This window comes from Coffea arabica, chromosome 5c, assembly GCF_036785885.1.
Source record: "Coffea arabica cultivar ET-39 chromosome 5c, Coffea Arabica ET-39 HiFi, whole genome shotgun sequence".
NCBI classification, from domain to species: Eukaryota; Viridiplantae; Streptophyta; class Magnoliopsida; order Gentianales; family Rubiaceae; genus Coffea; species Coffea arabica.
The window spans coordinates 129,217-153,579 of NC_092319.1; the positions used below are offsets into that span (position 1 = coordinate 129,217).

The 24,363-nt window shown below is 37.1% G+C and overlaps 3 protein-coding genes and 2 long non-coding RNA genes across 9 annotated transcripts; 1 reads left to right on the top strand and 4 right to left on the bottom strand.

Annotated features, from left to right (window-relative positions):
* Positions 1 to 63: 63 nt before the first annotated feature.
* On the top strand, positions 64 to 5,287 carry LOC140007563 (lysine histidine transporter 1-like). The gene is made up of 8 exons (XM_072050255.1): positions 64 to 521; positions 3,121 to 3,278; positions 3,445 to 3,831; positions 3,921 to 4,314; positions 4,424 to 4,529; positions 4,614 to 4,705; positions 4,792 to 4,860; positions 4,940 to 5,287. The coding sequence occupies exons 1-8, from the start codon at positions 471 to 473 to the stop codon at positions 5,036 to 5,038; spliced, it is 1,356 nt and encodes a 451-aa protein (XP_071906356.1). The 5' UTR covers positions 64 to 470; the 3' UTR covers positions 5,039 to 5,287.
* Positions 5,288 to 5,449: 162 nt separating this feature from the next.
* Positions 5,450 to 10,460, bottom strand: LOC113722927 (uncharacterized). Of its 2 annotated transcripts, none has more exons than XM_027246161.2 (3): positions 10,097 to 10,460; positions 8,394 to 9,667; positions 5,450 to 7,022 (listed from the first exon to the last, which is right to left on the bottom strand). In XM_027246161.2, exons 2-3 carry the CDS (start codon positions 9,099 to 9,101, stop codon positions 5,721 to 5,723), a joined length of 2,010 nt encoding a protein of 669 aa, XP_027101962.1. In that variant the 5' UTR covers positions 9,102 to 9,667; positions 10,097 to 10,460; the 3' UTR covers positions 5,450 to 5,720. The 2 variants fall into 2 exon arrangements, with proteins under 2 accessions (XP_027101962.1, XP_071906355.1); XM_072050254.1 differs by lacking the exon at positions 10,097 to 10,460 and adding an exon at positions 9,808 to 10,056.
* A 1,252-nt stretch (positions 10,461 to 11,712) lies between these two features.
* On the bottom strand, positions 11,713 to 13,399 carry LOC140007566 (uncharacterized). Its single transcript, XR_011814867.1, has 2 exons — positions 12,580 to 13,399; positions 11,713 to 12,461 (listed from the first exon to the last, which is right to left on the bottom strand). It is a non-coding gene; the product is annotated as an uncharacterized lncRNA (long non-coding RNA).
* A 257-nt stretch (positions 13,400 to 13,656) lies between these two features.
* On the bottom strand, positions 13,657 to 17,154 carry LOC140007564 (uncharacterized). The gene is made up of 4 exons (XM_072050257.1): positions 16,890 to 17,154; positions 16,516 to 16,798; positions 15,385 to 15,786; positions 13,657 to 15,032 (listed from the first exon to the last, which is right to left on the bottom strand). The coding sequence occupies exons 1-4, from the start codon at positions 16,961 to 16,963 to the stop codon at positions 13,812 to 13,814; spliced, it is 1,980 nt and encodes a 659-aa protein (XP_071906358.1). The 5' UTR covers positions 16,964 to 17,154; the 3' UTR covers positions 13,657 to 13,811.
* Positions 17,155 to 20,287: 3,133 nt separating this feature from the next.
* On the bottom strand, positions 20,288 to 24,133 carry LOC140007565 (uncharacterized). Of its 4 annotated transcripts, none has more exons than XR_011814864.1 (6): positions 21,802 to 22,839; positions 21,381 to 21,594; positions 21,223 to 21,304; positions 21,007 to 21,119; positions 20,636 to 20,915; positions 20,288 to 20,531 (listed from the first exon to the last, which is right to left on the bottom strand). It is a non-coding gene; the product is annotated as an uncharacterized lncRNA (long non-coding RNA). The 4 variants fall into 4 exon arrangements; XR_011814866.1 differs by lacking the exon at positions 20,288 to 20,531 and adding an exon at positions 23,532 to 24,133 and having other exon boundaries at positions 20,591 to 20,915; positions 21,802 to 21,918; XR_011814863.1 differs by lacking the exon at positions 20,288 to 20,531 and having other exon boundaries at positions 20,591 to 20,915; positions 21,802 to 22,798.
* Positions 24,134 to 24,363: the final 230 nt, after the last annotated feature.

The following is a 24,363-nucleotide window of genomic DNA, read 5'->3' on the forward strand; positions in this document are numbered from 1 at the left end:
ATTTTCTTAAGAAACTACACATACTTACTACTAGTATATAGTATTATACAGCTCAAAAAACAATCACTTGCCTTCAATGAAGACCTGGGAAAGTCAAACAAAAACGTCGTCTTCACTCTCTCCCTCTCCACAGTTTACGTAGAAGATATACTCAGTAGGTAGGTGCCGTAGAGGAGGGAGGACACTCTGGATATTCATTGTATATATCTACATCCATCCACTTTTTGTTCATATATAAATATATACGCCGGAGGTTTCCATAGATTTCCTCGTTCGTATCTACTGCCGTTTTGTCCTTCCGAACCTCAGACTGCTGCCTCTCTGGACTCCTCCTCCTTTGTAACACAGGTGTAATCATTTCTTCTTTTTTTGGGGGGTTAAAAGACAAGCGAGGAGTTTCGTATTGTGTCCGGCTGTTCTTCGTCGGTTGCTCATCTCATCTCCAAGCTTTCTAATTCCTCCGCATCATCATGGGAACTCAAGCTCCAACTGATCATCTCCACTACGACGACTCCAAAACAGTAAGTCACGCCCTCTCCCTCTCTTTCTCTCTGTCAAACGCGCACAGGAACTCCCCAAATCCCCCCGTGCATATTTGGGATTTGACCGTCCCTGACGTACGTTAAAAAAAGTAGGTATTCTTTTTATTTCCTCGAACCTTTTTTTGGTTGATGGAAAATACTAGTACTACTACTACTGTTATTAGTGATGCATGGTAACACCCCTGTAAGAATTTTAAAAGCTTTTTTTGTTCTCGTCATGCATGATTAACTCAAGTAGCAGCAAAAATGGTCCCCGGACAGACGCCTATGGCGAAGTAAAGATGAGGAGGTAATCAAGGGACCTGGAGAAAATTGATTCTTGATATTATTATTACTGTTAAGCTTAGAAGAAGTTAGGTACCGCCAGTAATAATCTCATCTACGTGGTCATTAATTAGTTTGGAGTGCACCTGCGTGAAAGAAATATTTTGAAAAATGGATCGATGTAGTTCCTTCAAGACTTCATTCTATCGCAAGACAAGCTTTAATTACATCATGCATTCATATGATTGAATAGTAAGGAAGGGTCTCCATTTTGAATGATCGTAGTGAAATTTAACCAGCTGGCGTCCAGTAATAATATCCAAAGCAACTGTAATTAGTAATTACCCCCATATATATATATATATATGTATGTATTGAAGAAGAAGAAGGAGAAGGATAAGAAAATGTGGCGTGCCAAACTGGCCGCTGGACAGTGGGGTTCTCGTGACAATGACGATAACAATTACGGTCGTTGACTGGGTGAGTTTAGAGTTTAGGATCTCACCACATGGCATAGGCGTTTGGTTGGCTACAAGTCAAGTGCGGAACTTGGACCCATTGCTGGTGTGGTGTGTTTGACTTTTCAGAGTAGGATTACGTAGCTCTTTTAAACTATGAAAGTTGAAAGTTGAAACCAAAACCCCAACCCTTTTTCATATTTCAGCTTCGGGTTCTTCATGTCTCGGTTACACGATATTTTGATACTTGAAAAAATGATGAAAGTCAATATCTCCACAATTGGCGGCACCCATGGTTGTTTCTATGAATCTACTTCTTCTTTTATTTATTTATATATATTTTCAACATGCTGGTGCTAGCGGTATTGTTTGGATTGCATTTTTTTAAAACTTTTTATAAAAAAAAACATTGTTGTGATTTGACATACATGGAATAAAAAGTTGATTGAAAAATGTATTTACGAAAACGTAGTAATTTTTCAAAGACCAAACAAGGCCTAAGCAATGCCCTTCTTCCAAGGATTTCATTGCTTCTAAGGTCCAACTTCCCATGTCGGTAACTTTCTTCCTTGGATTTTCGTGATACTCCTACCAATGACAGTGGACCGCAGCATTCATAATTCATAAAGTAATACACATGAATTTCTACGTTTATTTCCCCTTTACAACTAGTCCTCACTTTCCATAATTAACTAGCGGTGTGTACGCGTATACTTTCGATAGGTTTATTTTTCTTTTTCATCTATTTTAAATTATAATTTATTTTTCAATAAAAAATATAGTTAATTTATAATTTTTTTAAAAATGCACTTTTTCTAACTAGTCACAGTCTATTTAACAGAAGGATATCTTATGAAAGTATTGAACTAAATTTATTTTTTTAATAAAATTAACTAATTTCTTTAAATTATGTGAAAAAAAAATCAAATTGATCAAAGTGGAACGGACGGAGGAGGAGGAGAGGGAGTACATTAAATAATGTATCAGTCCCAGTTAACAAGTGTCTTGCGTAGTTTAAACAAATTCATGAATAAGAGTTGCTTTCAGCTCCGTCGAAGCCTTACTGGGAACAACGGTATGCGGTTCCGTTCCCGTCGTAGTAAGTAGTAACTGAGCAGGACGTCGGGATGATTGGGAAGGTTGCGGTTGTGGGCTTTAGGCCTTCGTCGTTGCGTGCTTGGCATTCATTCACTTTTTTGGAATCATGTGTGGCTGGCTCAAAGCGTAAAACTTCCAAGAGTCTTGGAAACTTTTTTGTAAAAGTGGGAGTGGTGGATACTATAATCATTATTGTCGTCCAGCCCACAATGCATCGTCCTCTTGTCTCTGTCCACCGAACTGTGGTGTTTTGTTTTGTTTCGTGTCAACCTAACTATGGTTCTGTTTTGACGTCACCGTCAAAAGGTGTATATCAGTCTAGTTCTTCTTTTGGTAATTACACATCTATTAAGTTCTACCGTCGATTGTTAAGTTGCGACACTTTTTGGCCTCCGGTTACCAGCCCACACCAACCCCACCCCTCCAAAAAAAAAAAAAAACTGCGCTAGTAAATATGGAATTAGAGAGACATTCTACTTATGGCTAAATTTGCCCATCAAATTTATGGATAGGCTTTGTTTCTATTGGATTGCACTGAAGCCAGAATTTTTTTTAGTTAAAAATGATCTACTGTAACATGGCTCCACGCTTATTTTGAAACAATGCTGCAATATGATTTGAAAAAAACATGATTTTTTTTTCAGGTGTCTTTTTCCCCACATTTTCCTCAAATTTTCTTCTTTTTCCTTTTTGTTTGACAATTCTGAATGAAATTCAATTTGAAATTTATGAACGAAAAATTATGCGGAAAACTACAGGTGGACAATCGAACGGCTGAAGAGAAGGCAATTGATGAATGGCTTCCTATTACGTCCTCAAGGAATGCAAAATGGTGGTACTCGGCCTTTCACAATGTCACTGCCATGGTGGGAGCTGGAGTGTTGAGCTTGCCTTATGCCATGTCCAAGCTTGGATGGTAGGGTTCCTTTTCTTCTGAGTATTTAATCTGGACTTTTGGGTAGTGTTCATCTTATATAACTCCTGTTACTTAGGATGTAGAATAGTCGTACTAGTAGAAATCTTGATCCTAATCTTGCTGGTGGACTGACAAGCTTTATGTACGATCATCAAAAAATTTTTAGGGGGCCTGGAGTGACTGTAATGGTCTTATCTTGGATTATCACTCTGTACACCTTATGGCAAATGGTTGAAATGCACGAAATGGTTCCGGGGAAACGTTTCGACAGATATCACGAGCTAGGCCAGCATGCTTTTGGTGAGAAACTTGGTCTCTGGATTGTAGTACCCCAACAGCTAGTGGTTGAAGTGGGCGTGGACATTGTTTACATGGTTACTGGAGGGAAGTCATTGAAGAAGTTCCATGACTTGGTCTGCTCAAAGCCTTGCAAAGATATCAAGACTACCTACTTCATTATGATCTTCGCCTCTGTTCATTTTGTGCTCTCCCATCTTCCAAACTTCAATTCCATCTCCGGTGTGTCTTTGGCCGCAGCCGTCATGTCATTGAGGTATTCCCCCAGCGTCATCTCTGGTTTTTACTGTTTTTATTTTGATTCTTAAGCGGTTGCAATGCTGACGTGACTGTGTTAATATGTAGTTACTCCACCATTGCTTGGGGTGCCTCCGTGAAAAAGGGTGTCCAACCAGATGTGGAATATGGCTACAAAGCTACGACTACAGCAGGAACACTTTTCAACTTCTTCGGTGCCCTGGGAGATGTAGCTTTTGCTTACGCCGGTCACAATGTTGTTTTAGAGATTCAAGCCACCATCCCTTCTAAACCTGGGAAGCCTTCCAAGGTGCCCATGTGGAGAGGAGTGGTTGTTGCCTACATAGTTGTGGCATTGTGCTATTTCCCGGTTGCTTTTATAGGGTACTGGATGTTCGGAAACAGTGTCGAGGATAACGTTCTCCTCTCATTGAATAAACCAACCTGGCTAATTGCGATGGCTAACATGTTTGTCGTGGTTCACGTAATCGGAAGCTATCAGGTAAGGAGGCTCTCCTCTCTGTTGATGTAGTTTTGAGCAGCTCATTTTTCACGAGGTTGTTTGGCTAGGACAGCACAACCGTGATATCTGTGGACTGTTTTGATTGCAGATTTATGCGATGCCGGTTTTCGACATGATTGAAACTGTGCTCGTCAAGAAATTAAGATTCAAGCCCAGTTGGACGTTGCGCTTTGTTTCGAGGAACATTTACGTGGGTAAGTGATGGCATTTGATTGTTTTAGACCTTCTCCTTGGATTGAAAGTTGCATTGAAGTTTGATAGGGATGTCTTGACTGCAGCTTTCACAATGTTTGTTGGTCTCACATTCCCATTCTTCGGCGGACTTCTTGGATTCTTTGGAGGCTTTGCTTTCGCCCCAACTACATACTTCGTGAGTACCCTCTCAGTATGGGCCCTTTTTCTCTTTTCATCTTCCTGCTGTATGGGTCTGGTCTGCTAAATCCATCTTTTCTGCAGCTCCCCTGTATCATGTGGCTTGCCGTCTATAAACCGAGGAGATACAGCTTGTCTTGGATTACAAACTGGGTACGTGCAACTTCGGACTCTTGAAATCGTAGGGTTTTAATTATAGAAATTTGAAGCTGATCTAACTTGGTTTTGGCAGATTTGCATCATACTGGGAGTCCTCTTGATGGTTATTGCGCCAATTGGAGGGCTAAGACAGATCATACTTGAAGCGAAGACCTATAAATTCTACTCGTAGAGGCAGAGCAGCTTGCCTACAGCGAAGGATGTAGTGATATAGGTAAAAAGGAAGCAGTCAGAACTCAGAAGAGCGTCAGCTTCGCCATGGAAGCAGTCGACGGGTGGGTGGGCTCATCACTAGTCATGGCGGAATAGGAATTCCGAATTCATACTAGAAGCAAGTATAAAGATGTATTGAAGTGCTCTTTTGAGTAAAAAAAAATTCATGCTGGTTTGGTTAATACATACATCCGCGGTTTTTTTTTTAGTGTGTGTGTGTGTGTGTGTGCATATGTAGTATTTTCTTGTGATCCTTTTGGAGTGTATGATGCATTGGTATAATATGGAAAATTGCTCATACAAGTACAGTGTTCACAATCAGTTCATATAAATTTCACGCAGAGCCTCTTATATGAACAGAATCAGCAAATCAAGCAAAGCATGTTTACATTACCTTCTTAAAACAAACAGAATACATTTAAAGGCACAGAAGAATGTACACTATTTTTTTTCCTGGATCAGGGCCTAAAACCAGCGAGAAACTACTTCTTCATCGACCAAATTCTTCTACATATAAAGCAAAACATGTCATGGTGAGCCAATTTCCAGTTACGAGAATTGCCCGCCCAAAACATTTAGGCCACCCCTGCGTTCTCTACAAAAATCACCAGGATTCAATAACCTCTTTGTCTACAAGTCATTTACAGAACAGCACGTTCATAAATCTCGTATGGCTGTAGTCCACTGGAAGTAGGAGCTTTTGCAGATTGTCCTGGGCCACCAAAACATAACAACTGGTTCATCAACTTCTTATTGATTGGCCCTAGTTTGGGAACTGCACTTGGTGATCCATCACCATCACCGATCTGTCTGGAGCAAGAAGCTCCTGCTATATCATTCTCAATTTGTATACCTTTTTGTTTATCCAAAGAGCTATGCGAGGAGAATGACGATTTCGAAAATGAACTTGACCGTGATCGACGAGATACATTGACACTGGGAATTCCCTGCATCACACCATGCACTAGACCAGAAGCGAGTTTCTTCTTTGCTGATGGACTTGGAAGGTTACTCCTTACCGAAAGAGTTCGCTTGTTGTTCGGAAGTGATGAAGGCCTGGAGAACCTCTGCCGCAGAGGAATTGGAGGTCCTTCTGAGGGGCATATAGAATGTTCACCCACTGATTTTTTGCATCGATCTGCCCTTTTGTCTTTCATCTTAGGCCAGTGAAGCAGCTGTTTTAGCCTTCGTGCTGCATAGCTTACAGTGTGTAGTTTCTTTCTTTTTGTTGTGCTAGAGGTCTCCAGACTCGAGTCATGGTGGTTTGTCTCGGTCGAACAAGGGCTCAGGCCTACACTACCACCTGCATCTGAAATATTCTCAATGCCGGTATAAAGGAATATTTCCATGTCAGAGGTCCTGAAGGAAGTTCCAGGACTACCTCCAATACTTCGCATTCTTAAATGGGATGCAATTGCTTTTCTTGTTGAGTAGTCCTGACAACTGAAGATTCCACCTGCTGATATCAACTGTTTGGCCAGTATATCAGAAGACACAGAATGTGGCCGTTGCCTCAGAATATCAAGAGGGGTCATTCCTTCCATATCACGAATATTGACATTGATAAAGCGAGCAGTCATAAGTAATTCCACTAGATCAGAATGAATGTTTCCAATGATAGCAAGATGAAGAGCAGTTCTCCCATCATTATTTTTAGCATTGATGATCTCTTCAATGTCAAATATCCTTCCACATACAAGTTGCTTCATAAGCTCAATCTGCCGATCCAATCTGCGAAAACCTGGAGTTTGGAAACCAGTAACAGCAACATGCAGAAAAGTTTCTCCAGCATTATTTTTGGAATAGATGGAGGAGGGTGTAGCAAGAATTAAAGATTCCACAACAGCAAGTTGGCCCCTGGAAGCAGCCACATGCAATGCTGTGTTCCCCTGATTGTCCACAGAATTGATTACATCAAAGGAAGCAATAAGATCTTTGACTACCTGCATTCATAAAGACATTAACTTTAGTCACTTACTAATCATAGAGTACCATAAGTTCAAAATACAACTGAAAAATTAGTATTGAACTGAACAATTAAGATTACTGCTGAAGGTGGGTGGAAGAAAATTCTATAGTGTTACCAATTTACCTTGAGCCCAGTTGTTTCCAGTCAGATGTGGCTCATTTACAACCTTAGAAAGTACCACTCTATCACGTAGTAATGAAAGATCTTTGACTTCTTGCCCATGTAATAACTATTAGGAAGCAAATTGGTAATAGGGGTAAACATTTCATTTTTCTTATATTTCAAATTATGGGACGACATGTACATGGGTGAACTAGCATAAATTTAAAACACACAACAAAGCACACTCACACAGACACTGAAATCTTAAAAGAGGGAATGAACATAATGCTTTAAGTCTTTTACATATAACAAATTTAACCGCACACTATGTAGGAGAACTAGGTTCTGGGTGGACTGATTCATCAATCGATCAACACCGCGTGAATCCTGGCAAACCAAATCATGGTATCAGGGTCATGGTAGAAATGAATAACTTCAAAACAATTAGACACATCCTATTCCTTGGATTCAAAAGCTCAATGCTTAGGATGAGGACTCAAAGAAAGTCTCCACTTTCTGACTAACGAGTTCATAATCACCCTAGCTAACAGATTGACAACTTATAAGATGATAGGGTTCAGAATGCAGCGGCTAGAGTTGCAAAATCAATTGCTCAGATTTTCCTACAAGGAAAACTTCAACTGGGGAAACTTGTAAGACATTACTCATTGCCTGCTATAAAGTCTGAAACAGCATTTCATCGACGTAGATACGCCTCATCTCCACCTGAGTTTGTAGTGCAAATGCCAAGAAAGGTGGCCTAAGTAGAATCATAAGTAAAGGATTTTCTATTGCATCACATGGGGTCCTACGAACTAATTCATGTCACTTATTTTCAGATTTGATAGCATAAGATAAAGCCACAAAAGTAGGCATAACATATTTGTAAAGAAAATACTAGAGTCTTTTGAAAAACCAGAAGACCTATATCAGTCACTGAAAATGTTCTTTGACTGAAAATAAAAGGAATTTAAAAGTCGGAGGAGTTAAAAATGGCTGCGAAGCTCTCGTAGTGCATAAGGTGTCTGGTGCAAGAAAGATAATTTAGGACCTGAAGAAATGATTGAGTTGAAAGAAACACAAATAGTCCCATCAATTGCCAACGGAAGCAAGAAGTTTGTGAGCTACAAAAAAAACGCAATTGCCAACAAATAGGCTCAAGGCATATCCTGAAAACGAAATCACCCAGATAATGCGTCAGAAGACTGAAATTCATATGAGCACAGGATAATGCAATACCCACCTCAACCTGTCCTCTACCAGCAGCAGCGTGCAGGATTGTGGCACCTTGAATATCTCTGTAAGATAATACATCTGAGCAATCACCAAGAAGCTCCTTCAATACAGTCAAGTTCCCTCCTCTAGCAGCAGCGTGAATAGCTCTATTCAGCATCTCAAACTTATAAGCAGCAGGGATCTCCGCAATTGGTTCCTCCAACTCTCTGCCATTACTAGAAGGAAACCTTGGGGAGACAGCAAAGTCAAAAAGAACCCTGAAAACATCGGAATTCTTGCTCCTGGCAGCAGCATACAGTATATCCGTGACACCATATTCCCCTTCTCCAAAGACTAAAAGGGGGTCTCTGTCAAGCAACTCTCGGACAAATCCCAAGTCACCAGCTGAGGAAGCAGTGTAGAGAAGCCATCCACCATATCCAGCTCGGACGAGGGAATTTTTACCTTTCTTGCTCTCACACTCAACAAGCAGCTTCTTTGCAACCAGGGAGCGGCACCTGGCAACATCATCAAACTGCTTTTCGTCATCCCACACGGTCTCAAGACGGCGAATTCTTCTAAGGGAAGTAAGGGTGATAAGGTGATTGCCATCAAGACGAAGAAGCTCTCGGACCAAGTCATAATGTCCATTGGCCGCTGCCCAATCAATTGGAGAAGCATACCACCATTGGTCCCCCGTGCTCTCCCACCGGAGCGGTAGGTAAGTTGGAGGCATTATGAATGATAAGAGAAAAATACTCTCGCAAAACTTCAATTTTCCAACAAAAATAGAGCGCAAGCAAGACTTGGGAAATCCAAACCCAGAAAAAAAAAAAAAAAAGGACCGATCAGAAAAGATCTCTTACTTTCAACTACAAAAGCCCCGACGGGCCTGATCCTCTAAGGAATATCCTTCAAAGAAAAAGATTAACCTTTTGGAACTAAGTAACTCTTTTACATGCAGGGATTCCCCATCGAAGAGATAACGATGATTAATTAACCAACAGAATAGATACAAAAGGTCTATGAATAGAAGAAATAATCTTGAAAACGGAAAGGAAAATATTACGACTGGGAGAATTCGGAAAGTAGACAGAAACAGCAAGGAAGCAGGGGATGGCCAGAACGAGGGTTCAGAGAGGAAAAAAAAAAGGTCAAAAGGGAAGAAGCATGCTTGCTTGCTCTAAAGGAGAAGAAAGCATGACGCCTGTAAAAGCTTACGCAACTACTACAGTTCACCGTAAACACACTGCAACCGAAAAGGTAGTAGTACTATCTTCATCTTGGGAACGGGTGGACTACCTGCAGTAGTAATAGCCCATTACAATGGAGACAAAGTTGGTTGAAAACAACAGAACAATCACATGGATGGATAATTAAAAAAGATCTCGTCTCTTTAAAGTTGCTGATTAGAGCAAAGTGGCACAATTAATACTACTTACTACTGCTGGTACTACTAAAGTAGGATCAAGTATCAACCGGGCGATATGGGAGAGACAGTAAAGAAAGACTTCATCATTAGTACCAGACTAGACTGCAGGGGGAAAATTTTCCCCAGGAAAAGGGAAACTTTTTTAGCAGTACATAATCGACTACCAAAAGCAGATGTGAGAAAAGGATGGCGCAAAAATAGAAGGAATTCTTGTGAGCGTTGAAAGCGTACAGTAAAAATACAAAAGGAACACCAGAGTGGTATCAACGGAATTGATGGATTATGAATTAATTACTTACAAGTTACAATTATGAAACGGAATGGCAAGCTTTAGCAGCAATGGACGATGAGGGGTTGGCAGGGGGTCAGTGGAGATGGAGATTGAGGAGGGAGGTTTAAGCCTAAGGAAATGGTGGGCAGGCAATACGAGGCACGTACGAATATTATCATGTGAAAAGAAGAGCTTCGTCTGAAAGTACTCCAACTGTTTTTTTTTTTTTTTTTTAAGGTTTTAGTACGAAAGAATTTCTACAAAGGAAGATAGGTATCTCAAATCTGGGATTGGGCTGCAATAAAACTAGAAAGGGATCTGCGTCTTGAAAAGTGATTATGGTGTTTGGAAGCATGACAAAATATGGTGGATCATCAGATTTTCTTTATTTCTATTCTGATTTTTCGAGATGTACTGCAATTAAGCAAGACGTTGAAACCGTCCTTTTTTTTTTTTTTTCAACTGTAGATAAACGTGGGTTTCGAGATTGGTCCAACATTATTGTCTGAAAAGGTAATGCCTATTCGATTAAGAAATAGAGCACTACGTAAATTAGCTTCTGCAAAAATCGGAGAGAGATGCAGACAGTCGCCAATTGGTAAGAGGCCGCGTATCGTTAGCAGCTTGGTCAGTCAGGGACTAGAAACCAAGAATGCCACACCACCAATTCGGGGCACCATAAACTGGGCTGTGAGTTGTTTCTCGAATTCATACTCCCGACCGGAAATATTCTCACAGGGTAAATAATTCTGTCCGGTAAATTTGGCCCAAATTCAAAAGTCATAATTCATGCAAATTCCTACCCTCTTCGGCTCCTCTCCTCAATTGACCTTAAAATCAAGTAAAGACATTATTATTAGCTTAAGATGCACAATTTAGCTAATGTTAATATGCTTTTTAAGTCATATAGCAATTAACGTCTTGCACTTCATTGACGTTCCCCCCCCCCCAGCCCCACAAAAAAAAACACACACACACACAACTTGTGAGTATCCACCAGGCTTAATAATTTAACGTACTTTTTTTTTTTGGTTTAATTCTTGACTTTTATCATCAAATGCGTTTCAAAAATTCCTTTATTAATTCTTGACCTTACTTTTTATAAGGAAAAATGGTTTTTACAGGGAACGGGAAGGGGGAGGAAGGTGGGAAAAGAAAGCACGGAGAAAAGTGCCATAACTGAGGCTGCAGGCTACCGGACAAATCACAAAAGATCAGGGATCATGGATTGGCCTGATAAGCAAGCAAACACAAAGAAACAACCAAAACCCAAAATTCCCCCCTCCCACCCATCCTGGACTTGGAGTGGAGCCTTTCTAGTTACTTGGGCAAAATGATTCTAAAAAGTTGTTGGCCGCTAGGTGAAATAAAATATAGAAACTGTGTTATTTTTTACTTGTTCGGGCTAAAACATTCAGGTTGATGTGCCTCTGATGCATCTATGTGAAAAATTGCAATGCAACTAAACTTCCATCCTTGCAAAGTTGCACCACCTTAGTAATTGGAGTGAAACATTTGCCCTTTAATCATGTGCTTTAAAAAGCTCTAAAATAATGCAATTTCATATGCCAATATCAGTGTGTTTTAGGCTTACTAGTTTGTTTGTTTCGTTGCAAACCTGCACCCATTGAAGCTTGCGGGAAATCCTCCACATGTTTTTCTTTTCATCCCTCATTATTATTAATATTATCATCATCGTGTTATGCTGAGTCTGCTGAGCATCCATCGTATACAGACCTGATGTGCTTGTTTTCAATGATGGACACTTCTCTTAGTAAATGGAGACATCAATGATGGACCACACAACCCCCCACCCACATGATATGATATACTTTGCCCTTAAAAAGTGAAAAAAAAAGGAGAAAAGCCCCATATGAAAAAGCAGCTTTCAGCTTTCCGAACGATCAAATGTGCTACGAGAGACTAGTTTCAGGGACTGGAACTGGAAGTATGCTGCTTGGCCGCCCTGCTTTTTTGACAATGCATGCATGCATGTGACATTCAATATTGTGCATCCATTCATTGCTACCTCATTTTCATGGTGTCGTTTCCTCTTCCTCAACTACCCCATCGTTGTCTCCCATAAACAAAACCATGCATGCAATCCAGTCGACAAAGTTCGCCGATCTGCACATTCCATTTCCCGGCCGACTTAGAGTTTTCAACTCTTTTTAGAATTTCGTTCATCAATACTCAATACTGCGAACTTCCAAAGCTTGCACCACCTACAAATGAGAGCCGGCCCGCCAAGGTTAAAGTGGGACACAGTCACCAACATCATCCACGCGGGACACCCATTATTTTTATGCCGATTGGGTTTTGGCTTTGTGGAGAATGAGCAAACAAGATAAGGTGGCTACATGTAGGAGTCCAGATCCTGAAGGTTTGGGTACCTAACCAGACAAATAATACCGTCCATTTCAGTACTGAATGCACCACACAAACGGAATATCTAAAGATGCACTCAATCTAGGAGAAGTGGGAACATCCCACACATGGCCAAGATGCTACCTGAAACGGCATGCATGCAGCTATGCCCTCTGGCATTATAACGAAGAAAATGCACAATCTGTAATAATTCCTGTAAGCGACCTATAGTTCCAAAAATAAAAAATAAAAATTGCACAATTTTGTTTTAGGGGGTTGGGAAGAAACCCCAGACATTGGCAGTCAGTTTGCAGGATGAGAGACAAAATTTGTTTGTCAATCAGATTGGCTGTGGTAACTCCGAGAATTATTTACTCTGGCATTGATCTCTGTAAAACATCAATAAAGACCATGTCAAAGTTTCGACAGCAAGAGTATAGATGCATAGTCGGCAAAAAGCCTACAGCAATCTTCTAAACAGATCCGATTCTAACATCCTAATGGATCTCTCCAAACAAAACAAACTAGCCACAGGGCCACCTCTGCTGAGAGCAACAACTTAGATTCATAAAAAATATGTGGACCTTTGTAAACAGCAACTCAATTCTTGGCTGTGATGGAGTTATTTTCCTTGATCCTTGCTCGATTGTCCAGTTTGACAAAACGTTTTAGGTCCTCGCAAGGAAGAATTTCTATGTCTTTCCTTCTTAGCTCGCTGAGTACTGGGCGTTTGTCAACCAGGTATGACAGCCAATCAGGGTATTCTGCATCTGGCAAGAGTTTTGGGTCTGTTCCATTCTTGAGAATAGTGGCACCAACAACTGTAGTGGATTTGACTTCTTTACTGAGCATTGATTCCTTTGGAGCATCACCAGCCCCACCACCTTTAGAGCCCTTCCTTGCTTTGCCACCCCCAGCAGAAAATTTTCGGCAGCCCCCCACTCCAACCACCTCCTTGGGGATACCAACAAACAGAACCAAGTACTCCTCAAAACATCCGTAGTAGCAAATATGTCCGCAACCCAAGAAACACAAACAGGCTGCTGAACAATTGGAAAAGATTGGACACTGACCATCCTACCAAATAATGGAACACCATTGCGCACAGCGTACATTCTTAAATAGTCTATAGGCTAGCATGTTTGGTTCGTTTTAGCCCATCTCAACAAAAACTAGAGAGAACTTCCAGTTGCTCTCACAGGACAAGAACCCTCTGAAATATTTTGCTCCAGTCTTTCTGTTTGCTTTACAATTAACATCCATGGAGTGATCTAGCTGTCATATTTACCCTATTACCTGCTCTTGCCCCAGAGGTGCATCTCCAGTATTGGTTGGTTACTCTTAACATGTTACAATCAAGTTGCATCCTAACTTAACTAATCACTATCCCAAGTTTCATCTAACTCTTTAAAGTTTTTGATATTTCTGCCATGCCCATTATTCTTCTGGTTATCCTTCTTCAGCTCATAATTTTCCTCATTGTAAATGTAATCCTTACAATTCTCCGATGTTCCTGGGACAAGGTTTTCTTCAGCATCTGACTCACTAAACATATGAGAAATCGCAGCATTAGGTCTTCCCCAATCTCCCCCAGAATTGCCTCTCAAGGCTTTATTGTCCTTCATACTCCCTGCCCTTGATACCCCAAAATCCAGGTGAATTGCTGCAGAACTGTCAGCATCATTTGGAGGACTCTTTATCCTACCAATACCATCTTTATTACCTGTCCTCGTATGATCATAGTCATCCTCATCGGTACTGCTCTGGTAATTGTAACCAGGAGCTCTAGATTTCATCACATTCTGCCTTTCCCTATCATCTGATTCGTACATGACATCTTCCAGATCACTCAACATACCATCTGAAATGGAATCTTTGACAACCTTTTCTACACGTAACTTAGATTTCTCATTTCTGCTGAAGCTTGTGCTTTTACTGCTTCTAAGAATCTTATCTTGTTGCCTTCTTGCTACTTTGTGCCCAGAAAATCGGTCACGAGCTTCACCAGAGTCACTACAATCAGTCTCATCATTACTTACATCCTGACTATCATTGGAATCCCATCCACCATCATCCTCAGACATATCTCCATCGTCATCATCAGAAGCAGTGATTCTTTCCCTGCCACGCGCACTACTCCAGTTCTGTGTCCTTCCTCTGATATTATCATCAGATTCATCACCTCCAATCTTTTCAGATCTTCTGAATCTATCACCTGAATCTTCCTTGTTCCAGTATCTGATTTTTCCAAACTCTTCTTTCTCTGCAGCTTCCTCAGCAGCCCATTCTTTATCAGCTGCATCCTCTATCTCAGCTATGAATCTGTCAAGCTCCTCCTGGTCACTGTCTTCAGCAGATTGTGATTGTTGCAGATCGCTAATAGACACCATCTCTGTCTTTTTGTCCCTCTGGAAGACGTAGGGGCTTCCTTCTTTCTTGTCAATTGCATTGAAGAATGTTGAAGCTACTCTTTGGATACTAGCCATTGCAACAGGATCATCAGGATTTACTCCCTTCCGGCGGAGCTCCTGCTCGATTTTCTTAATGTTTAGTTTCTGAGATTCTAGTGCTTGTTCAAATCTGGCTTTGAACAATGCCTGCAAAACAAAGATAACAAGTCAAAGAATGAATTATTTAACAAATCCACACTTCCAATGTTCTAAAACGAAACTCCCCAGTTAAACCTTTCATTTTCTACAAATATTTTCCAGCAGGCAATTTTTGGCACCATTTCCAGACAATTTAAATCCTTTAGAAAAGCTTGACTTGGTAGTATACATGTAAGTTCCAATAAGTACAGACGCTTACAAGAAGGATATTAAAAAAAAAAAAACTCTGAAGCATAAGCTTGGAAGAATAAAATTGGAAAGGCAAACAACTTTAGAGTTAGTAAATCACCTTGCAGGCAATAAAATGGCATAAAACAGAGAAGAAAGCTACATAACTGACCTTCCTCTTTGTAAGAGTGTTGATAGGTATCAAATTCTTTGGTTGCCGATAGTTTCTGCCACGAAACATTATGATTGTTTTCACATTATGCACGTTAACCACAATTCCCCCACTCAGTCTTGCCAGCATGCTAGCCATTTCCTTAATCCTTTCCTTGGGGAAGTTATCGCAACAAACCTGTACGGTCTCATGAAACTTCCAATGGAGGTGCATATTTTGTACAACTCCACCAAAGACTCCACGAACTCCAACAGGAACATAATTTCTATTTCTGTAGCCAATCTTCTTATATGCCTGCAGTTGCTCGGGAGTTAATAGCTCAGGGTCATGGCATGGAGGTGGTAGCTCAGGAAGCTCATATTTTTTCAGCTTCTGCAGAAGCAATGCCACCTTTTTCTTTGCCTACACTAGTTCAAAACAGACATATCTAACGTAAGACAATAAGCTGGTATGCCATCACAGAAGAAATGAGTTCTAAAGATATTTTTATGCTAATGCACAGCAAAAAAATGAGATGCCATATATCATCAGCAGCTGATAACAGCTAATACGCATCATGTATTAGCTTATTGGTTATATATGACCATCTCATCAGCAAAGAGAGAATTAAGTGTGGAGTGACACGAAAGAAGATCCGTACTGTAACATAAGACAGAACCACACAGACAGTACAATTCATCCCACTAACAAGATCTGAGTAGCGAAGCAAAAGTATCAAACTCCATCCACAAAATCCGCCACTAATGATTCCCATAAACCAAAAGTATCAAACACAAGACAACAGAGATCGAATACTATAGAGGCATATGTGAATGTAAATCACAAGTGCGCAAAAAGAAAGCATAGCAGAACCACTAATGAACCATGTTCTCTTAATCATGGAACTGATCAAACGAAAATTCTCAATATTTTGTCCTTCACATAGAGCACACCTCAAGGTGCATAGCCATTATTTTACTAAATTCGTCATCAGTAATTTCTTTCACTTCTCAGGAAATTCATCCTGCACTTGGTCACTAAAGGATATAATTCGACTAGTTGAAGGGAAAGAACAAAACTTGATGCTTTGAAAAGGATGGAGGTGAAGAAGAGATAATTGGAGTTAAAAAAGAATAAAGAGGAGCAACGTACTCTTCTGAGATTGTAAATAAGGCGTTCCTCGTCAGTCATCAATTTCTTCCTCAACTTCTTAGCCCGCCGAATCTCTCTCAAGGTTTTGCCCGATTCCTTTCGCATCCGCCTCTCCACTTTGCTCCTCATACTCTTGGCTGACAATCCCCGAGCCCCGTCGAAGCCATTCCACACTCTCCTCATTGAAACAAAACACACATCTTTCACAGGAAAAACACTCCCCTCAATCACGCCGCCGCCGCCCCATTTCGTCCAACCATCTCCTTCACCCTTCACCGCATTCCTTTAAAAAGTAAGAAAGAAAGAAAGAAAACTTTAGCAAGAATTCAAAAAGCAAACGGAGAGAGACACACATAGAACAGAAGGAGCATTACTTGGAGGAATTGAAGAAGAAGAGAGAAGAGAGGGCTCTGAGGGACTGTCTTTGAAGATTTTTAGCAGCCAACATTATGGCCAATATATGATGATCTAAAAGGCTGCCGTTATGATTTGATCTTGTGTATATATATATATATATATTTTCTCTATTTAAATCACCTAGCAAGTCGAAGATGAAGATTGCATTTCCAATGGATTGGGAATTTGGAGGAGGATGCAACCACAGATATTTTTGCTTATTGCTGCTGTGGGTTTTTTTAGGGGTTTTAGAAAAATATTAGACGTGGGCTCTCGCTCGACTCGTTTAATTTATGGGTTGAAGCTAACGACGTCGTTCGCTTAACTAATGGGTTGCTCCAAAATTGAAAATTCATGCGGGCGGAGGGATGGATCGGATGTTCCTATCCTTTCGCTTGTGGCTCCAAACGTATAATAAAAATATAATAAACAGGGAAAAGTCTGAAGTAACGAGCGTTATGATAACGAAACTGTTTTTACCTGATATAACAGGTAAAAACACTTTTAGCGACCATTTGATTACCTGTTATACTGGTCATCTAAATAAAATAGTACCTAAAAATATGGTTAGTAAGTTTTACATTAAAAATAGTAAGTTAACTCAAGAAATTAGTAACTTTTATGTCTCAAAAAGTAAATTTGAAGAAATATGGAACTTACTTTTTTTTTGAAGTAGATAACTACTCTATATCTAAAACTTACTTTTTGGAGAGTAAGTTTAGTTCAAATAATAGTAAGTTTTTATAGACTAATAGTAAATATTGTTGATAGAATAGTAAATTTGGGTTAATCATCAAAACTTACTAGTTTATGGCATAAATTTACTATTTTACTTAAAGAAACTTATATGGAACAAGTATTAGGAAGTTTATTTGAAATAATGCTAAGATTTTTTATTAATAATTGAAACTTAGTATTATAGTTAGTAATTACTCGTAATGTAAATGTATGATACACAATTGTACGTATCATTTATAAATGTTATATGTTTTAAGCATTTTAAATAAACTATGAAAACTTTTTTTTTGCATATGACCTTATAAAATATGTAAGAATAATTTGTCATATTATAAATTTTGAATTATTTTTGAATTTGTAAAAGGTTAAAAAGTTTGGATGACAGTAAAAAAAAATCTTTTGAGTTATATATAGAATTGCACTTATCTATACATCACAATTTCCATATATGGACACCGATGAATATAATAAAATGGTACGCAATTTTCATATATTAATGCCTATGAATTTAATAAAATGGTAAAATCTTAATAAATTTATTTTCTGGGTCACAAGTATAAAAATTAAAGTTGTATTAACATAGAATAATCTTTGAAAATTATAGTAAAATTACCCATATGTTAAGTTTTGTGACTTTCAAACATACTTTGTATCATTTACATTATGGATTTGTATCCATATGTTTTCTATCAAACTCTTTTTTTATTGGCAAATGGTAAGTAAATTATTATAAAAGGGCATTTTATAATAATCATAATTTTTAATAGATGAATTTTATGTAAACTGTTAAAATTATGAATTCACAAACGACTAAATCTGACTACTTTATGACACATATTAGTCTAAATGACTAAAAAATTACTGTAATCATGTACACGTTGATTGTTGAATTGAAATTTCTTTTATTACTAGTACAAGTTCTTCTAATCAAAGCAAAATAAAATCAAATATCTTTTCCTTTTGTATGCAATAGTTATGCTTAATAGAAAATTATTAAACCATTTTTACAGTACATACTTTCTCCTAAAATTTGTAACATTTACCATGACCTCTAACCTTGACATTGTTATTTAATTTACCTTCTAAATTTAATTTAATTTTCTTATATTAATTGTTATACTAAATTTATAATTTTTGTTATTATATTATTTCTCATTTTGTTTAGGCTTTTACTCTTATTATTTCTTGTGTCTCAGATGTAAATTTATTAAAACTTTATCATTTTATTATATTCATAGGTGTTAATTTATAAAAATTTTGATATATAAACAAGTAATATTCTATATATAACTAGGAAGATTTGTTGTTATTATTATCCAAACTTTCAAACTTTTCAAAAATTGAAAATAATTAAAAACTTATAATACGACAAAATTTTATTACATATTTTACGAGATTATGTGAAAAGTCAAACTTTTTTCCATAGTATTTTAAAATATGTAAATAAATTTTTTTAAATGTTAACTATAATCTTGTATTATACAGGTATATTATGAGTACTTACTAACTAAGGTACTAAAAATTAATCATTAATAAAACATCTTATCGTTATTTCAAATAAATTCCCTAACACTAGTTTGAAATATGTTTTAAAGTAAAATAGTACATGTGTCTCATAAATCAGTAAATTTTGATTATTAATCAATTTTACCATGTTATCAGTAAGAATTACTATTTATGTATTAAAACTTACTATTACATGAATTAAACTTACACTATAAAAAGTAAGTTTGGGATATAAAGTAGTAATTTATTTATTTAAAAAGTAAGTTTAATATTTATTCCAATTTACATTTTGAAGTATAAAAGTTACTAATTTATTACTGTTAACTTACTATTTTAGATGGAAAACTTACTTTCTTATTTTTAAGTGTTATCCTATTTAGGTGGATAAGCCTATCAAATAATCAAATGGCCGCTAAAAGTAAATAAAAAATAAATCGAAAATGGTCATATAAGTGTTATCCTATTTATGTTTCAAAAAGTAAATCGAAATAAAAATGAAAGTTACTTTTTTTAAAAATTAAATTACTACTCTACATTCGAAACTTAGTTTTGTGGGGAGTAAGTTTAGTTCAAATAATAGTAAGTTTTTATAGATTAATAGTAAATCTTGTTGAAAGAATAATAATTTGGTTAATCATCAAAACTTACTAGTTTGTGGCATAAATTTACTATATTACTTAAAGAAACTTATATGAAACAAGTATTAAGAAGTTTATTTAAACTAGTGCTAAGATTTTTTTATTAATGGTTGAAACTTAATATTATAGTTAGTAGTTGTTGGTAACATAAATGTATAATAATGATTGTATGTTTCATTCATAAATGTTTTGCGTTTTAAGCATTTTAATAAATGTATGCATCATTTATAAATGTTATGTGTTTTAATAAATTTATTTTCTAGGTCACAAGTATAAAAGGTAAAGTGATCGTATCTAATGTAGCGTAATCTTTTAAAATTATAGTAAATTTACCCATATATTAAGTTTCGTGAGTTTCAAATATATTTCGTATCATTCACAATATGGATTTACATGCACATTTTTTATGAAACTTGCTTTTAATTGGCAAATAGTATGTAAATTATTATAAAATGTCATTTTATGATAATCATAATTTTTATAGGTGAATGGAATAGGTGCAAGATCTTGATACTGTACTACAACACAAATTTGGGGATAAGTACAAGTTTCAGGCATCGTCATTTGAATTTGACGAATCTCCTAACATTCCTAAACAACCGAATGGGTAACTTTCATTAATGACGTTTTAAAGCCTAAAAAACCGTGTGCTGAGTATTGTATAACATGAGTATTTGAGTTGCTTTTCGAGTTCTGCTCATCAAGTAAGCCAGTCCAATTTGAAGTAAACAGCAAAATCTACATGCACAAGACATTTGATATGAAATTGGTATTTCAAAATAGGAGAAAACGGCTCATTTTGAGCATCAGAATGAATCTAACTTTTAATAATTGATACTTACGCATCAAAATTAAGCTGGCAGGACACTAGATATAGCTATCTAAGCATGACAAGATTACATGGCCAAGAACTGAATTTAGAGCACAAAGACTTTGGCTTCAGAAATCTGAAGCAATCAAAAGGCTAGTAACTTGATTTGAAAATTTGATCACCAGCATCAAGGGCTCTAATATCACTATCAAAAGCTTCAGTTTGGATTGACATTTCTGGTTTACAAACCCAAGAGCACTTGGATGCTAACAATATCTGAAATTTGATCACCAAACTTTTTTCCAAGCAAGCTGAAATTATTCACATTAAAACAAGTAAACACCAGAAATTGCAAACTAAGGAGATTATGTTCAGATTTACAATCAAAACGCATTAAACTACCTTCGAAGAAACTTAAATCATCCTAAAAGCTTTGAGCAAAGACGTGCAAAAACATTTGTACTCTCTCAAGAATAAAATTCCTTAATGGTCTTGGCTGAAATCTGGTTCATTCACTACAAAACCATCACAAGATTTGTATTAAAAAAAGGCCACAACAACACATAATCATAGCAAATAAATAACATAAAACTTAGGCGTGAAGAAGGAAAAATGTACCTGAATACTTTTCATCTCCTAACAAGCTAGTGTTTTGTACATGACTTTGGATTAATGAAGGATTGCATGCCCACATTAATGCCTATACAAATGCAAATAGAGCACCATTATATTTCATGCCTTCACACAAAAATAAATAAAAGCAAGCTACACATTACCTGACCAGGAAGAATGATTTGAAACCAATTACTATCCATTAATTCCTTATTGCATCCATGCTGTGAATCTGATTGCAATAGGCCATCGGATGATCCTATCAGATTCAAATTTACATTCTCAACATTATTGGGTGCCCCAACATGATCATAATTGTGAGTTTCATATGCATCTGTGCACACTTTAGTACATTTTCGTCTATCATGTCCAAATGACCTACGGGAAAAAAATTGCCAAGCACAATCCATAAACAATAAGATTGAATTTATAAAGGCGTATATGAAGTGTACATATATAACTAACATTTTTGGCCTTCTAACATAAAGCCAATGAGTGGATGAAATTTAGCATTGCTCATTCATATCTGGTTTTGCAAAGCTATTCTAACCGTAGAATAAGTCAATTTTAAGAGTAGGTGATTACTTGCAATTTTTGCATCGTCTTCGCTTTCGCTTGTGAGTGGACTGTTTTGCCTTTTGTCCCTTTGTAGCAACAACAATTGGACCAAGAGAAAGTATGGACCAAAGTGGAAACCTTTGCCTGGGAATTCAATCGTATCGTTGGAATTGAGAACTAAATAAGAAGAAGACAGATGACTTTAAAGAGATAGGTGATACCCGAAAGTGTTTCAGGAACCCAAAACCATTTTCAGCAACCCAAAATCATTTTTAGAAACCCGGTGATTTTTTCACTTAAATATGTAAATTTTTTACTTTTAGTATTAGTAAGTTTAGTTTAAACATAAGTAAATTTTGTCAAATAATAAGTAAATTAAATTACTCAAAGTGTAAATTTCTATTTCTGACTAAAACTTATCTTTCAGGCATATACTTACTAGTTTGAATTAAAAACTTACTTATCTTCTCGACTTGGCAACCCGTTTCTTTTCTAGGTATTTTATGATTAGAACTCCATTCTCTCTATATTACAAACCATCATCAAACTAATTGAAAACCTCAATTCTCATATAAACCATTCATCTGAATTTTGTTCCAATCAACCCATTCAACAGATTTATGTTCCAGTCTAATCGTTATGATATAGCAATGGCATTAACAAGCTATTTTGACTCTCCCGGTAAGGGTTTACGTATTAGTAATTTTTTAGGAGGAAGATGAGTTATTCACATGTCCAAAATATCGAAACAACCAGCATAATCTAATCCTTAGTTCAATGAAAGTCACAAATTTGCGGGTCGGTAGATTAGATTATGTTGAATGCCTTTGGCTCTTTACAATGAAATTCAAAATTTTTTCTCATGACAGAGCAAAGACGGTGATATAATTGATTGTGTCTATATGTATCAACAACCAGCATTTGACAATCCTTTGCTCAAAGACCACTGGATTCCGCAGGTTTGCCCCATGCAACACCATTCAAAAGAAAAATAAACAAAAAAATGCAAAAAAATGAAGTATGTATAACACCATAATTGATTGATGGTCGGAAACTGTTCTATGAATTTTCTCTCCTTTCCTGACTGAAGAAGAGGGAAGATGTGATTCTACAAAATCTACACGTATCATAGGATGGTAATAAGAATTGCTTCTGCAACACAGATTTACAAGAGTAATAATGGCCAAATTTCCGTGGCATTGCAGACGTTACAATGGAGTAAAAAATTCAAGAGGCTGATAATAAATTTCCATAGAAACAACAGATTCGCAACAATGATTCTAGATCAGTTCAGTTCAATAACATATGCTCCATCAAGCGTATCAACTTAGAATTCCAAAACGGGAGAAACTTCTCTTGCCTGAAGAATTCAAGTTATAAAGCTCATGTTGAGTTACTAATATATTAGTAATTCTCACCCGCACAGAGTAGCAATCACAACATACAAATTTCTCTTTGACATTTCACCAAACATCTTATATGCATTCACAAATTAATCACATTTAACTTAAACGCCTGGTCTCAAGTCCTTTCCTAGATGTTTCACATGGCTATTAAACATATTTTACCCGTAGACAATCAAAACTACAACCATTTCCTAGATGTTTCAACGGACATTTTCGGCCCCAAAATTGCAATAAAATCTTCAAATTCTCAGCCTTGATTTCCCAAAAAAATCTTGACAAACAAAACAAATGAAATATAAATAAATTACAGCAATATAATCAAACGATTTCAAGAGAACATGATGATCTAACCTCGTCACTGCTATTTTTCATATGCTCTTTGGCTGGCTACCACCGTCGCTAACCCTTTTGTTGTGTTTGCATATGGCAGCACTCAAACCCAACCGAACGATGAGAAAGGATAGAAGCAAAGTGTGAACTAAAGATGAAAATTTTGAAGTGAGAAGATTTATTCAATTGTAACAAAGAGAAAGTGTGGATCAAAGTGGAAACCTTTGCCTGGGAATTCAATCGTATCATTGGAACTGGGAACTGAATAAGAAGAAGGTAGATAACTTTAAAGAGAAAGGTGATACCCAAAACCGTTTTCAGGAACCCAAAACCGTTTTTTTACTTAAATATGTACATTTTTTACTTTCAGTATTGGTAAGTTTAATTTAAACATAAGTAAATTTTGTCAAATAATAAGTAAATTAAATTACTCAAAGTGTAAATTTCTATTTCTGACTAAATCTTATCTTTCAGGCATATACTTACTAGTTTTAATTAAAAACTTACTAAAGTTAATATTAATTATTTTAATATAATATTTAAAAAGTCACTAAAAGATTTGATCTGTCACTAAAGGTAATAGAAACCTATAATAGCAGGTTTCCCTAATATTGTTACCATAACTATAGGCACTGTAGCACTGTCCAATAAACAGATAACAGTGTAGTAGTTCCTCAAGTGTACCAGTGAAGCACATCACTAGAAAAGGCATCCGGGAAGAAGTGCAAAATCGCTGGATCTGCTGCTACGAATGGTGCCCTATCGCAATTTTTGTTCAAAGTAGAGGACGAGGACAGACTCTTCATCATTTCTGGATTCCCAGAAGCCCCGAGACGCTGCTAACATTTGCTCA